The 15,812-nt window shown below is 45.9% G+C and overlaps 1 protein-coding gene across 1 annotated transcript; it reads right to left on the reverse strand.

Annotated features, from left to right (window-relative positions):
- Window positions 1-2,195: 2,195 nt before the first annotated feature.
- Window positions 2,196-14,961, reverse strand: POU2F3 (POU class 2 homeobox 3). Its single transcript, XM_030291015.4, has 10 exons — window positions 14,864-14,961; window positions 13,596-13,698; window positions 9,842-9,924; window positions 9,561-9,743; window positions 8,639-8,780; window positions 7,395-7,531; window positions 5,469-5,630; window positions 4,127-4,193; window positions 3,210-3,342; window positions 2,196-2,851 (listed from the first exon to the last, which is right to left on the reverse strand). The coding sequence occupies exons 1-10, from the start codon at window positions 14,888-14,890 to the stop codon at window positions 2,812-2,814; spliced, it is 1,077 nt and encodes a 358-aa protein (XP_030146875.2). The 5' UTR covers window positions 14,891-14,961; the 3' UTR covers window positions 2,196-2,811.
- Window positions 14,962-15,812: the final 851 nt, after the last annotated feature.

Consider the following 15,812-nt stretch of genomic DNA (forward strand, 5'->3'; position numbering starts at 1 on the left):
CCCTGCAGGACAGAGCTGCGGCAGGGCAGCAGAACATGTTAGAGATAAACAGAATAAACAACCTTGAAACCAGCACAGACGAATTATGGCTTCTGCTTTGGCAGTGGGGCTGACAGACAGAGACTTTCTACAATCTCGGAATCATCAATACCCACAGATTCCGACACTTTATCTTCTTTTCTTCTTTTTTATTTTTTTTTTAAATTTTATTTTCTATTGTTTTGCCGAATGTCCTGGAGTCTTTTTCCGATCTCCCTCCCAGCCAGGGGTGCAGGGAGCGCCTTTGCAGGGAGGGGAAACTGAGGCAGGAGTCAGAGGGTTCGCGCCGGGCTGGGAGTGGTGCCGGACACTCGGTGCTCAGGAGATGTGACACAGAACGTGCAGAACAGGATGAGTGAGCAGGAGCTGAGCTGGGGCCAAGTTCATGGCTAGGAGTGAGTAACCAGGACAGGGCTGTGCTTTTCCAAGCCCTGCCAGCTGCCAGCACTGTGTCACTCCTGACTCAGTTTGATTTAAAATCTCATACTGTGTCCCCCAAACAACCCAAATTTTTCCCTGCAGCCAGAGCTCTACACTGGGAGTGAAACAACTGAGAGCACAAGAGCCCTTCCCAGTGAGATCTGCACTCCACAGGATGCTCCTGGGAGTTAGACATTCAAAGATCCTTTCCATTGGCTCCTAGATTATAAGTTGTTCTCATATTTGAGCTAAAACTTGCTGATTTTTATCTCCTTTCCTGGCATTTTGAAGCAGGACCCCCAGCGCAGAGAAATGGGGTCCCACTGCAGTTTGAGTATTAATCCCTGCTGCCATCTGTAAAGCTGAGCCTGAATTTCAGCTAAAATGTTTTATTGGACTGTTAGGATAAAACAGAGCTGGAAATCCTGAGGCTGCGAGCATCAGGAATGATGAGGGAACTTGGTGGCACCATTTGGGCACTGGGAAATGCTCAAAATCTCCCTTCAGGCCACAGGGGAAACCTGGGAAGGACTAAGGAAATATAAGGGAAATATATATATATAAGGAAAATTCCCTTAGTTTGCACTCCCTCTCCTCACAGGTGGAAATTAGAGGAGGAAAAATGAATGAAGGAATAAAAAAAAAACCAAATAAAAAAATCAAAAATAAATAAATAAAAAATTTAAAAAATTCATGCAGGTGGGGAGCAGATTACTTGGAGGGATTCCTGAGAATTAAATTCAATGGTTTGGAATAGAAGCCAGATTTGGATTTTAATGTATCATCTCAAGGCTCTAAGAGCATATGGATGTACAGTAAATTGTAAATAGATTATTGGAAATAGCTGATTTAACTTTATTTTTGATCCCTTTTGACTAAAGGTCTCACAAACCTCTGCAAGTCTGGACCAAGTCACTTAACTCTGAAGGCAAAATACAAATTGCAGCTCAGCTCCCAGGAGTTAATTCAGGAATTCCTGGGTAAAACATGCAGGCTGAGGTTATGAAGACAACCAGTGCTCCCTGTTGAAATAATTGCTGATAATCTATTAAATAATTTGAGATTTTCACAGTTGAAACAAGCTGGAAACTACAGCTGTGCTGAGGTTTGGGTTAATAAATGTCCTCGGTGATGGGTGGCAGGAGAATCAACTGTGATGTTCACCATCCCCTAAATTCTGCTCTTTGGCACAAATTGAGCACTGGGAGAAGGAAATTGGATTTTCATCACCATTGCCTATCAGGGATCAACTCCTTTCTTCAAGGTCATGCAGGAAGTAAAATAAGACAGAGTGGCCCAAAGGTTCAGACTGGTGTTTAACTTTGTCCTTATCTGCTAATCTTTAAATATCTGTATTAGCCAAAATTAATTAAAAATACAGGAAAAATAAGAGCGGATTTGTAACCATAATTTTCCTGGTGATAGGCTGTGAAAATTGGCTTTTCCTTTGGAATCTCATGGAATTCCCAAGCACTAGCACACACCAACCTCAAGCAATACTACGTGAACACAACTACAGAGAATAGAAAATTAATTCCTTACAGCTCAAAGACCAGAAGCTTGTTATTATTTGGTATAGGATAAAACCCAAAAAGAGAGGAAAAGAAATGAAAAAGTCCCACTAAATCAACAAAAATCACAATTTCCCCCAAGGTTTCCAGCAATAACAAGGCCTGGACACAAGTTTTGCAAAAGACAATTTTTTTTTGGTTGTTTGGTTGTTTTTTTTTTTTTAAAGGAAAAAATAAGAAGGCTCTAAAATACTTAATTAAAAAAAAAAAAAGGGAAGGAAAAATAAAACAAAAAGCACCTTTAGAAAGGGAGCAGGAGGCGCAAAGCAAGTGGGGTGGGGAGCTTGGGGAACACCAAAGCTCCCACCCAGGCACGGGGCTGCGGTGAAATGAACTCAAACCTCGGCTCAGTTTGGGGGCTGTGCGTGACAGGAACAGCAGGAGGGACCCTCCTTCCTTTTGGGGAGCTCTGGGGCAGGATGGGGACGGGGAAAGAGGGGGAGACAGAGAGAGAGAGAGAAAGGAGAGTCCTGACCAGGAGCCCGGCCGGGAGGATGCGCAGCTGCAAGCGGAGGAGCCATGCGAGGACAGCGAAGCCGGGGCTCGCCCTGGAGGGACAGTGGCACTGTGGGGGCTCGGGGAAGGGGACAGTGGCACTGTGGGGCTGGGGGAAGAGGGAGAATGTCACTGGAGGGGCTGGGCTGCAGTTTGAGTCCCTGCACAGCCCCGCTGGCGGGGGTTCCTGGCGCAGCCGGCGGTGGAAGGCACTGGGAGGCCCCGGGCGCGGTGGGTGATGCACGGCCGGGAGGCAGAGCTGCTCTCGCCCTCGCTGCACGAGGTCTCAGTGGAGGTAGGTGGGTTGGTTCCATCGGTACCAGGAGCTGTTGGTAGCACAGAACAACGAGAAGTTTCACCTCGGAGTAAAAATCATTTTGATTTCCCACCCCACCCGACTGTGGGTCGGCATGTCCTGTGGGTTGTTCAGCATCCTGCCTCTCCCGAGAAGCTCAGAATATCCTGAGCTGGAAGGGACCCACCAGGGTCACCAAACCCAACTTCTGTCCCTGCACAGGACACCCCAACAATCCCACCCTGTCCCTCAGAGGTCACGCATGAAGCCTGACACCCCACACTGCTGGAATCCCTAAGGATTTCCCTGTTCTTCCTGGAGATCCCGGTGTTCTCCCCCAGCTCCCGACGCCCTGGGTTGGTTTGGGGTTTTTTTGGGCTGTGCCTTACCCTGAAGAGTTGAAGCCAGAGGAGTTCATGGCAGCTTTGGAGTTGCTCTGGGCTGTGCCGGGGCTGCTGGCATGGAGGGCACTGCCAGGGGACGAGGGCCTGCTGGAGTTCCCTGGGGAGCACGAGGATGTCACTGCATGGGACAGAGCACAGTGAGCCTGGCATCTCCTCTTCCTGCCCAAACATTCCCACCCCATCCCTGGGCCCACCCCGTGGCTCTTCTGCTTCCCTGGGGAAGGTGGGGGGCACCCCAGGAATGTCCCCTGTTCCTATATCTGGGAATCTCAGTTCTCCAAGGAGATGTGACACTGACCCACCCTTTATCTGCCTCCTCTGATTCCCTATTCCTGCCCTGGGGAACGTGGGGGGACCCCAGGAATGTCCCATGTTCCTATAGCTGGGAATCTCTGGTCTTCACAGAGATGTGATATTGATCCACCCTTTATGTGCCTCCTCTGATTCCCTGCCCTGGGGAAGGTGGGGGCACCCCAGGAATGTCCCCTGTTCCTATATCTGGGAATCTCAGATATAGGAGATGTGACACTGATCCACCCTTTATCTGCCTCCTCTGATTCCCTGTTCCTGCCCTGGGGAAAGTGGGGGCACCCCAGGAATGTCCCTATATTTGGGAATCTCCGGTTTTCACAGAGATCTGACTCTAAGCCACCCTTTTATTTAGCTCCCAGCTGTGCCTGGCTCCCAAAACTAAACAGCCCAGGCCAGGATTGTGCTGGAAATGTTCTTTTCCAGGTGTTTTCCATGGTTTTACCCCACCCAACAGCATGGCTGGGCTGTTCTGATCCCTGCTGCACTTGCCCTGACCAAAGCCAAGGCTCTGATGAAGATTATCCTGAAATGTGGCCCAGAAATGCAGGAGCCAGGGATGAAAGAGGGAAGAGAGGTTCCCCAAGGCTCACCAGTCCCAGGCATGGTGCTGTGCACTGGATTGACAGAGAGGGGCCCCAAGGAGCCTGAGGTAGAGACCTGGGCAGGAACAGAGGCAGCAGTGAGCATTTGGCAGTGCAGAAATCACTCACATCCTGCACTCCTTTCACAGCCCCTGCGGAGTGTGCTGGTTCCCATCACCCACAGCTGGGGCTCTCACGGCTATTTCCAATCATATTCCAGGGTAAAAACACCATTCCCATATATATATATAAATAAAATATATAAAACTGTATTATAATTATTAATTATTATTAGTATAAAATATAAAATATATATCTATATATATCTATATCACTGTAATATTCTATTCTATTCTATTCTATTATTGTCTATCTATTATAGAATATTATAATATTATATTATACACAATCAACTATTATCATAATATCTAATATATTATTAGATATAATAATTATTTTAATATAGACCTTATATATCTATATCATTATATATAGATATTGTTTTGTGTATATATGTATTATATATAAATGTTATATATAATAATATATATAATTTTTATGTATGCATTGTTATATTTTTACATCTATTATATCTCTATATCATTATATATTATCATTATACTATGTTTTATATATATATATACACACACACACACACACAAACATATATATATATATATATATTCAAGGCCATGGGAAGAAATCAGAATTAGTGTTGCATGTGCCTTTCACTCTCCACATCCGTCTAAATTTATGGATCAGCTGTGGAAAAGCCTGAAACCATCACATTTTCTGGAAGTCTCCAGGTAAAACTTGTAGGAGCCACTGCCCTTCAATGTCTCAGACTGAAACTTCCCATCTCCCTCTGCTTTTGGGCACAAAAAAATCCCAATTTCCTTCAGGGAGCTGAATTCTCAGGTGACAACTGACAACCTGGAGCTGCCATCTAATTCAAGATAAAATTCAGGTTCTGCCTCCCACTCCTGCAGCACTGAGGAGGTTCCTGCCACTTTTAAATGGCAAAGGCACCAAGCAACTCTTAAATGAAGCAGCAGAAATGCAGCTAATTGATATCAGTTTATGTAATCCTCATCCCCCATTAATTTCTGAAAGATTTTCTTCATCAGTCTCAAGGGGAAAAGCTTTAGGACAGCATCATGATTTGACTAAATTATCCTACAATTAAACTAATCAATTCCTCCTAGGAAACTTGACTTTTCTTCCCACTGTTTTCAATAAATAGAATTCTCGCTTAATGAATTGTTATCATTGAGCTGATTGTTTTCAGTGGATGGAATAATAATAAATGTTCTGGATCAGATTCCAGGAGGCTGAATGCAAGGTCCCTCACCAGTCTGGAGTTGTAGATGGGTGATTTGATGGGGGATGGCATCGGGCAGCTGATCCGCTTTTCCTTCTGGCGCCGGTTGCAGAACCAGACCCGAACCACTTCCTTTTCCATGGAGAGCTGCTCTGCTATCAAGGAGATCTCCTCTGAACTGGGCTTGGGGTTCTGCTGAGAGAGGCAGCAGGTTAAAAAAGCCCCAAAAACCACGAGAAATCTGCTCTGAACTGGGATTCTGGACTTGGGGTTCTGCTGAGAGAGGCAGCAGGTTAAAAAAGCCCCAAAAAACACAAGAAATCTGCTCTGAACTGGGCTTGGGGTTCTGCTGAGAGAGGCAAAAGGTTTAAAAGCCTCAAAAAGCACTAAGAAAACGCTGAACTGGGCTTGGGGTTCTGCTGAGAGAGACAGGAGGTTTAAAAAAGCCCCAGAGAACACAAGAAATCTGCTCTGAAGTAGGATCTCTATGCTTGGGGTTCTGCTGAGAGAGGCAAAAGGTTTAAAAGCCTCAAAAAGCACAAAGAAAACTCTGAACTGGGCTTGGGGTTCTGCTGTAAGAGACAGGAAGTTTAAAAAAGCCCCAAAGAACACAAGAAATCTGCTCTGAACTGGGATCTCTGGGCTTGGGGTTGTGCTGAGAGAGACAGGAGGTTAAAAAAAGTCCCAAAAAACAGAAGAAATCTGCTCTGAACTGGGATCTCTGGGCTTGGGGTACTGCTGAGAGAGGCAGCAGGTTAAAAAAGCCCCGAAAATCAAAAGGAAATCTCTGAACTGGGCTTGGGGTTCTGCTGAGAGAGACAGGAGGTTAAAAAGCCCTAAAGAGCATCAGGGGCTGCTGAGAGGACAAGGGTGGGGTTGGCTTCGAGCTGGGGAGGGGACAAAAGCTCCCAGGGTAAATATTTGGGTGAGGGATTAGGTTCTGTGAACCACAAAGTGCCTCTGGCTGCACATCAGCTCAGGGGGGGTGAGTCACAGCTCCTGCCCTGTTATAAATCACTTCCCTCTTCGACCTTATCAGCACCAAAATCAGTGCTGGGCTCACCTCAACCTGGTGGCCTTGCCACTGTCCAAGCTCAGAAAAGTCACTGCCTCTCTCTTCCCTTTCTCACTTAGAAATGGAAATAACAGAGCCCACCTTCCCCCCCAAGTCATTTATTTTCATTCCTTTTAGCTCTGTGGGGCTTGCTCAGAGTTGAAGCTCAGAAATGTCAAAGATACCTGGCACAGAGGTGCCAAGATAAAATTCCCATTGCAGAAAATGCTTTCTACCAGCTAAAAATGAGCTGCTAAAATGATCTGGAGATGACTGAGCAAGTTTTGATACGAGGCAGAAGCCAAGGAAAAAACAGCACAGGAACAGTTTTGATTGAGAGATTTCCAAGGCACAGTTTAGTCCTATTGATTAAAATTCTGTTTGATGTCTGCAGTGATTTTTCTTGAAATTCTTGGAGCTTAAAAAGTACAAAGGGCTTCACTTCTGAATGGGTTCAGGAAAAATATTTGCAGCAACAAGTTCTGGGGTCTCACAAGAGCTGCTCAATGAGGCACTGTGGCCACAGAGCTCCTGTGACACATCTGCAACTCCCAAAGAAAAGAGCTTTTCTTTGGGTGCAGAGATCAGCTTTGGCCCAGTGGGTGAAAATGGGGAAATCATAATTCCCTTAGAATAACATTCAACAAGGAAATAATTGGGAATTTCTTTGGGTTTAACTCTTTTCCTGTTAACTCCTTCAAGCATTTTTAACCTACTGTCAAACAATAGGGAATTCCTTTGGGATTCACACTTTTCCTGTTGCTTCTTCAAGCATTTTCTAGCCTGCTATCAAATAAATACCCCTTAAAAAACCCTCTTTTCTTGAGAGGATTCAGTGCCACAGGCTTGCAAATGCCAGGCTTGGGGAGAGCTGCCAGCAGACAGAAAGATTTTCCCCTCACATCTTGGAATCTCTTCTCCAGGGTGGAGCGGATGTTGGTCTCGATGCTGGTCCTCTTCTTCCTTTTCCGTCCAAACATCTCGTTCACTGAGGGGTAGGAATTGGGGGTGCTCATGGAGGAATCCAAAGGAGCAGATTCTGGGGGAAGAGGGAGGGGGAAAAAGAGATATTCAATAAGATAATGAGTTATTTGCATTCCCAGATAGATTAGTTGTTCCTACATTGTGGCTTCTCCCTCTGATAATGATTAAAATTGCTCTGAATCAATCAATGAACTTGTCCAAATCAAAGCAGTAAAATGTTTTAATCCACACATTGTTTTTCCTTTGTGAGCCTGATTTCCAGCCTGCTCTGCTAGGGACCAGGAGTCAATAATTTCATTTCACACAGAAAAGGATGTGACCAAACCTTTTGGCTGGGGGTGGCTGAGATGTGACCAATGGCTCTGACATCCTGAAGGGTTGGGTGAAGCATGAGGCTGATGTGAGGTCAGCACAGGACCCACCCCAAATCCTGCTGCCCCTGGGAATTCCCCTCTCAGTGAAATCCTTCCTTTTCCAGCTGCATCTCCTGGGCTGATCCCTCAGCACCTCAGCAGTTCCTCCCCTTCTTCTCCAGCTTGCACAGGGAGGGGCTGAAGGGGTTTGAGGTTCCTGCATGGATCCTCTCCTGCTGGTGGTGATGCCTCAGGTTTAGATTTTCTATTTTTCACATTCTGTGCTGCTTTAGTGTGTGGGTCTGAGCTTCACACGAGGGGATGCTGAGCTCTCTGCACAGAGCAGGGAGACAAAACAATTCCTGCTCCAGCTGGGCACCAAGGACAAATGATCCAAATCTCAGCCCAGGAGCACAAACACCGTGGGCTGGAGAGAGAAAAACAAGCAGGATGGGACTGCCTGGGCTAAAGCTGGAATGGGACAATGAACTCCAAGGTGCCAATGGAGCAGAACTGATCCCAGGGAGTGCTCGTGCATTTTGGGACCATTTTGGGACCATTTTGCTTCATTTTGTGGCCATTTGGGTTCATCTTTGGCTCAGTTTGGGACCATTTTGGTTCATCTTGGGCTCATTTTAGGACCATTTTGGTTCATTTTGGGTGCAGCCCTGGCTGGGCTCTGGTGCTGCCCAAGGTGGATCCATGGAGGAGATCCTTTTTATAAATCTTTATTCTTTAGCTCTGCCCAGCTCTGCTCTAGCTCAGCCTGCACAAGGCGTTGGTGGCATTTCTGCCTTGATGTCACCTACCTGCATCACTGAGCCACTTCTCCAGCAGGGGTTTCAGCTTGCACATGTTCTTGAAGCTCAGGTTGAGAGCCTCGAAGCGGGAGATCGTGGTCTGGCTGAAGTCATTGCCGTAGAGCTTCCCCATGGCCAGGCCAACGTCCCCCTGCCAGGGGACACCCAAATCCCGGCGTGAGCATGGGGAAACCCATCACAGCTGTCCCAACCCCACACAGAATCACAGTCACAGAATTAACCAGCCTGGAAAGGACCTCTCAAGTTGTGCCAAGAGAAATTTAGGTTGGATATCAGGAAAAGTATTTTACAGAAAGGTGATAAAGTTCTGGAGTGGCTGCCCGGGGAGGTGGTGCAGTCACCATCCCTGGGTGTGTTTAAAACAAGCCTGGATGTGGCACTGGGTGCCAGGGTTTGGTTGAGGTGTTGGGGCTGGGTTGGACTCGATGCTGAAGGTCTCTTCCAACCTGGTGATTCTGTGATTCTGTGACCTTTGAGATCATCAAATCCAACCTATGACCCAACACCTCCTCATCAAATAAATCATGGCACTGAGTGCCACCTCCAGGCTTTTTTTAAACAGTGACTCCACCACCTCCTTGGGCAGATGACTCCAGATCATTCTTTCAGTGAAGGATTTATTCCTCTTGTAGCCTAAACTTCCCCTCAGGCTTCTTCCAGGATAGCTTCAGTCTTGTTTCCATCACCTGTCTGCCAGGGAAAGGGGATTTATTGCCCCCAGGAACCTGCCCCCACCCCTGAATGCTGGAGAGGGTGCAGATATCGAGGTTATGGCAGTAAGGTGATAGGAAGGGTTTGTCTCTTTGTGTATTTGGAAGGCAATGCTGCAAAATAACCCGAATTTACCTAACCCAGCCTTTCCTTCATCCACAGCTCTACCCCAAACTCCCCCACATCCCCTCCCTCTCACCTGTGTGAACCCCAGCTTGATCCTCCTTTGTTTGAAAGTCTTTGCAAACTTCTCCAGCTCCTCCAGGTCGCTGGGCTCCTCGGAAGCTCCTGCTGGGGTCAGGTGCTTTGCCACTTGCAAGTGCTGGGGGACGTCCAGGTGGGGTTCAACCGAGGAGCCAGGAAGGCCAGAGCGACCCACAGCCTGTCCAAACCACCCCAAAAAAGGTGCTCAGAGTCACAAAAATAACAAAACCCGCAGTGTTTCCTGTGCCAGTGCCACGCCCTCAGGTGTGCTCTTACCTGGGAGGCCAGGCTGGGTCCGGGCTGGGAGAGGAGGAGGCTGCCCTGCTGCTGAGGGAAGGAGAGGAGGTTTGGCTGCAAAGCTGAGGAGATCGAAAAGAGACACCTTGGTCAGTGGACACCCGCAGGAAAGCTCGGAGTGGGAAGCTCCATTTGTTATTTCTTGCCCAAAATACAAGAATTTTGGCCGTTAGGAATGAGTCTGGCTCTGAGCTGGGCCATGAGAAAGAAAAGGTTCTTCCTGTGGCTTTTTAGCCTGCAGGGATTATTACAGTAATGACAGAAGTGAAATATCTCATTTGCTGATCCCTGCGTGTCGCTCATCACACTCAGGCATTTTAGAGACCTCTAATCTTGATTTTAGGTGCCAAGCAGCAGAGAATTTCCTACATCCTTCCTGGGGATTTCTCTCAGTGCTTAATTATTGTAGCTCTTAGAAAAATGGACCTCTTATTTCCAATATAAGCCCTTGTGACTCCAACTTTCAGCCACTTGATCTTGTTAAGAAAACCCTGATCCTCCAGTTAATCTCGTGAGCCCTCCCACTCTGCTCTCAATTCTACATTTCATTTTCAAATGTCATTTGGAAGCCATCTGACCCTTCCTTTCCTACCCTACTCTATTTCAAATAAATTGAATTTCTTTCAGAACGTCGGAGCTGACATGAAATGATGAAAGGAAGAAAGAAGGGAAATCCATAAACCCAACAAAAACTGGGATTTATGGAGAGTGTGGAATTGTTTCGTTGACAAACTGCCAAGTACAAGCCTATATCTCTTAGAGGGAATGTCCTACAGGATTAGGTTGTGTAGTTCCCTAGAAATTTAGTTGGTATCAAGTCCATTGTGAGTGAAAGCTACAGAATTTAGTGAGGATTTATAACCTTGCTCAGAGCAGTCAATATATTTAATTGATTATAACTGACAATTACAGGGAAATCCATAGAAATTTATGGACTTCTGCTAATAAAAGGGAAAACAGATAATCTCCAGAATCAATCACTCCCCCCTCCCTCTCTGCCTTTTCTTATTTAATTTAGATCTGATGTGCACAATCCCATTTATTTACTTAGGTTGGGGTTGGAATAAGCCTTCCCTAACACTGGAACAACATCAAATTTCAAATCCAGGCTGGTAATGAGGTGCACATTTTTAGCAGTGCAGGTAATTAATCACTGCAATGGCTTTGCCTTGGGACATGGCAGATGCTCTGTCATTTGGAGTCTTTAAAATCATGATTGAACACCTCAGCTCCAGCTCGGAGGGAAATGAAGGGCTGGGTTCAGGAATCACCGGTCTGACAGCTGAGATGAAGATTTCAGCAGCAATATTTAGCCTGACAGGATTCCCAAAATCTCCGTGGCTCTTCACTCCCACCTTTACAGAGCTCTCCCACCCATGACTTGGGTGTTTGGGTTTTACTGGGAATGAGGAATAAGAACTGGGAATTTATCTGACACCTCAAAAATACAAGAAAACTAAAATTGATATCCCTGTTGGAAAGGTTCAGCTCCCAGCCAAGCCTCTTTAGCCAGGAAATCCATTTATGGACCCACAGTCCAAAATCAGGAGACACTCAGGGCATCCCCTGATGGCCCCAGGGACAATTCTGGAATATTTTCTGCCTTTCTTCAGAAGGAAGAAAACTCCATGTGAACCGAATTCCACTTTATTTTCACTCCCCACTGGCTGTGCATGCATGTGGCAAAAGGATCATTCAAACCTGGCAGTCAGCCATGCCAATGGAAATGTGCTGTACAAAATTCCAGCTCCTGGCCAGAATATCCACTCCTGGTCAAGCCTGGAACTGGAAGGGGTGACAAGCAAACATAGCTGCCAAAAAAAGTCACTGAACAGATAAATTCTAATCTATCAAAGGCAGCAAGTTCTGCTTTGCAGTAAAAGATGTTTATTATTCATGAATAAAATCAGGCAGCAAGGAATAGATTGTCCTGACTGTATTTCAAAGTAATAAATTCAAAATGATTTGTAAATATACATCAAGTATCTTTATCCATCACTCAGGGTCATTTGGCAGAGAGGAGAATTTATATCCTGTCAGGAAGAAATAAATTCCCCTCTTGCTTTTGGAGTGTGTGAACCAGTGGGTTCAAGCTGCAGAGATTTAATGTTATAATCCTGAATTTTAGTTCATGTGGAGGGAGCTTGTGCTGGGATAAATCAATGCACAAGCAAAGGATCCAAATCCCCATGGATCTGCCAGGTAATGAATTAAAGCCTAAAACATCCTCCATCCACATCCCCAGGGTGGGAGAAATGCTGTAAAAATATTGGGGGCAAAACCAGAATTACAGGGACTTTCTCAAGCATGGAGTGAGTCCTCAGCGCTTTCCTGGAGCTGATTTTGGGAGCAGGGAGAACTTTCCTGTCCTATGGTGTGGGAATCCAGAGCTTCCCTCTGGCTGCCCTGGCTGCCCTGGGACCCTGGCAGGGGTCAGGAACCCCCCTGGACAGAGCCCCCAGAGACACTGGCTGTGATCTCTGTCCATGGAAAAGAGTTTTCAGTCTTACAGGATCAATTACCAGCTCTGAGTGTTTGATATAAGCAGTAATTAAGTGTGGCACGGGTGCAAAAGTAAAATTTTAGGATTCTAGATGAGGGGTCCAAAGGGGACAAGATGGAGGAAATTGGGTGTGCCTTGTCCTTTTTCTCCTTCTTCATGCCCTCCATGTTTCACTGTGGTGTTGGCATTTTTCTGTTGGTTTGGGCTGGGGACACACTGTCCAACGTAGGTGACAGATATTGGCACGTTATTGTAAATCCAGCACAGGTAGTTTGTGGTATTTAATGTTTGTACCATCCCACTGAGGGCAGAGCCCCACACGCTGCCCTGCAGGACAGAGCTGCGGCAGGGCAGCAGAACATGTTAGAGATAAACAGAATAAACAACCTTGAAACCAGCACAGACCAATTATGGCTTCTGCTTTGGCAGCGGGGCTGACAGACAGAGACTTTCTACAATCTCAGAATCATCAATACCACAGATTCTGTCACTATGGAATACCCAAACCTCTCGCTCTGTCCCGGAGCTGCTCCTGGCTAAGCTGGACCTGTTCTGCTCCTTCCCGGGATTTTTCCAGCCTGGGATCCCTGCCTGGCCCCAAGGTGGCACTCGAGGAGCGCACAAGGCTCCGGTGCCAGCAGCATCTCCCCATGGATCTGGGATCATCCCCGGGCAGCACCACCCTGGGAAAACCCGACATCCAGAAGGGAGCTTTTTAAATGTTTACCCATCTCTGCCACCTTAGAATTTTATATTTTTATATTTTTATATTTTTATATTTTTATATTTTTATATTTTTATATTTTTCATCTATTTGTATTTTTCATCTATTCTTTAGTGTGTAACTCCAAACTCCACACACAGTGTGAGCTGCTGCTTCCCCATTTGGGGCAGACACAGCAATTCCTCTCCAGGTCTTGCAATCAAGGACACCTCACTGCCTCAGGCCAGAGATGGAAACAAAAGTGAGTTGGGGGAGCAAATTTGGGGTAAATGACTTCATTAGCTGAAGCTGTAATTGGCAGATTCACCCCCAATATGGAAATGGACCAAACTTATAAAAGTGTGAAACACATGACCAATTCTCCATTTTGGGTGGGTTTTGTCTGCCCTAAATGTACCTGAAGGCCCTTCAATGAATAGAATTGCTTTTTATTCTCTTAGTTTTGTCTGACCTCTGTTTTTAGGTAAGCCCAAAAAAAGCATCATCTCAGCTTTTCCTTCTCTTACCTTGTTGTCCTGCCTGAGACTGGGACAGAAGGAACTGGGGGACTGACTGCATGTGCCCAGGAAGCAACACCAGCTGCTGCAGGGTGTGGAGAGAGCTCATGTCCTACAGAAAAAAAGCAAAGGGAACAATAAAACTCAAGGATTTATGCTCCTCACACAGCATCTCCTCACAAATCCACGCTAAATTTCTGTAATTTCAGGGCTGGAGGGTTGCAGGACCAAAAGTTTCAAGTATAGGAGAAGAATTCATTGCGTACAGAGAGCTCCATGTGGAGAATTGTCTGCTTTTCCCTGGAAAAGTTAATTCCTGGTGACATTTTTGAGCTGCAGATCCAAAGGTTTCAGGTGTAGGAGAAGAATTCTCACTGAGTTTGGGGAATTTCGGGGCTGGAGGGCTGCAGGTCCAAAAGTTTCAAGTATGGGAGAAGAATTCATTGCATACAGAGACTTTCATGTGGACAAGTGTCTGCTTTTCCCTGGAAAAGTTAACTCTTGATAAAGATATTTTTGAAGCAATCAAACTCTGGTTGTTAGAACGGTGAAACCTCTCGGATTTCACTTTCTTCAGATAAAGTATTTCCAGAGTGAACTGCCTAAAATCACACAGCAAATTGCAGCAGCTCACCAACACTGCTTCCCACAGGACTGCTCTGAAGACTGGGGGAAAATGAAGAATCCCTAAATTGTATAATGGATCTGAATACCCCGTGAAAGAACGAGGGAAGGGATTCCTGAGCATCCCTGTGGCCGCCTGGCATCCAACTCCCACTAGAATTTAACAAGAGTTAAGTGCTGAACTCCACATTTTCCACCTTAGGGAAAAAAAAATTCCCTCGAGGAATTAATTTCTTCCCTGGTGTAAATCAATTTGAGGCAACAACAGGCTGAGATTAGCAGTTGATCTGGTCTAGAACCCGATCTCCAACAATGGCATTAATCAGACACTCATGAATGAGGAAGAGCAGGGCAAACATTATCAGACATTTCCCCACGGTGATGTCTCAGCCTCCAATTATTTCCAGTCCAAGGGATTTCCTGACCATGGGGTGGTTTCCCTGCTCAGCAAACCTCTGAGGAAATCTCCCCCAGCACGTGTGTCCAGTCCACCCTTGAAAAGCCAAGGAGGAAGATGAGGATTCACTTTTCCAGCTCTGTGTTCCTCACCATCTCAGGCTCCTTTTGCCACTGGCCAAAGGAATTTGGGGAGGGGGTTGGGAGCAGCTTTTTCCCGCTTTTCCTGGCATTCCAGGGGCAGCCAGGTCACTCACCCCTGCGATTTGGCTGCCTGGCATCATGGATGATCCCTGCACGAGGTGACCCGACCGAGGGGGGATGGCAGGTTGCAAGGAGTCGCTGAGATCCTCGGTTTTAATCTGCAAAAAAGAGCAAAGGAATTGTAGAATTAAGGAGCAGGGAGGAGGGATGAGCAGGAGCAGTGGGAAGCTGGGAGAGGCTCCTCTCAGGGATCTTTCTGAAGTTTCCATCACCGAAAATCAGCGTTATTCCACACTCCTGCTCTCCGCTCTATCCATGGACAGTTTTCCTGCTCTGCCAAGCCCCCTGGCACTTTGCTCAATTAAAACATTGCAGGAAACAACCAATTTCAAGCAGCTTTTCAAAGTTTAAAGCCTTCTGTGGAGTATTAATGAAGACAAGAAGTAATTGCCCTTTCCAGATCACAACTCAAGCCCTGATAGGAGGGCTGGACATGAAAACTTTTCATTTTTCCCTGCACGAAGCAGAGAATGGTACAAGGGGATGGGAAAGGATAAGTCAGGGAGAAAAAGACCTCAAAAAAGCAGAGTAATCTCCCAGTCTTGAAAACACAGCACTCCAGGCACCAAATTAATTTGTTCCATTTCTACCAAAAATCAACAAGAAATTGCAAGTAAAATCTCCTTCCTCAGTTACAAGCTGTGGAAAAATAACTGGAAAACTTCACAGATGTCCATTGGTCTTTTTGAGCTATTTTAATGTTCTTGCAAAGTTCTTGTCCACAAGAAAATAATGATTGTTAAATCCACATTCTTAGAAAAAAAATTCACCCAGGGATCAGAACTGAATCCTTGCTTCTGGTTTATTCCACCGTCTCCACATTCATTTCTAACTTTGCTAATACGTTTTAAAAATTGATTTATTGAGAAATAAAAATAATAAAAATAATTGTAGTAGCTGAAGGCTGACTGGGACAGGAGGGAGGGGAGGATTTTGGATGTT

The sequence above is a fragment of the Taeniopygia guttata genome, chromosome 24, assembly GCF_048771995.1.
Source record: "Taeniopygia guttata chromosome 24, bTaeGut7.mat, whole genome shotgun sequence".
NCBI lineage: Eukaryota > Metazoa > Chordata > Aves > Passeriformes > Estrildidae > Taeniopygia > Taeniopygia guttata.

What these genes read in the sequence shown, in the direction of transcription:
- POU2F3 (XM_030291015.4), bottom strand. Translation starts at nt 14,890, where the DNA reads ATGATGCCAGGCAGCCAAATCGCAGGG. An exon ending in TGGAGAAGAGATTCCAAGAT is followed by an intron (nt 5,631 to 7,394) that starts GTGAGGGGAAAA and finishes CTCTCTCAGCAG; the next exon opens with AACCCCAAGCCCAGTTCAGA. An exon ending in CCATCTACAACTCCAGACTG is followed by an intron (nt 4,194 to 5,468) that starts GTGAGGGACCTT and finishes GTTCCTGCCCAG; the next exon opens with GTCTCTACCTCAGGCTCCTT.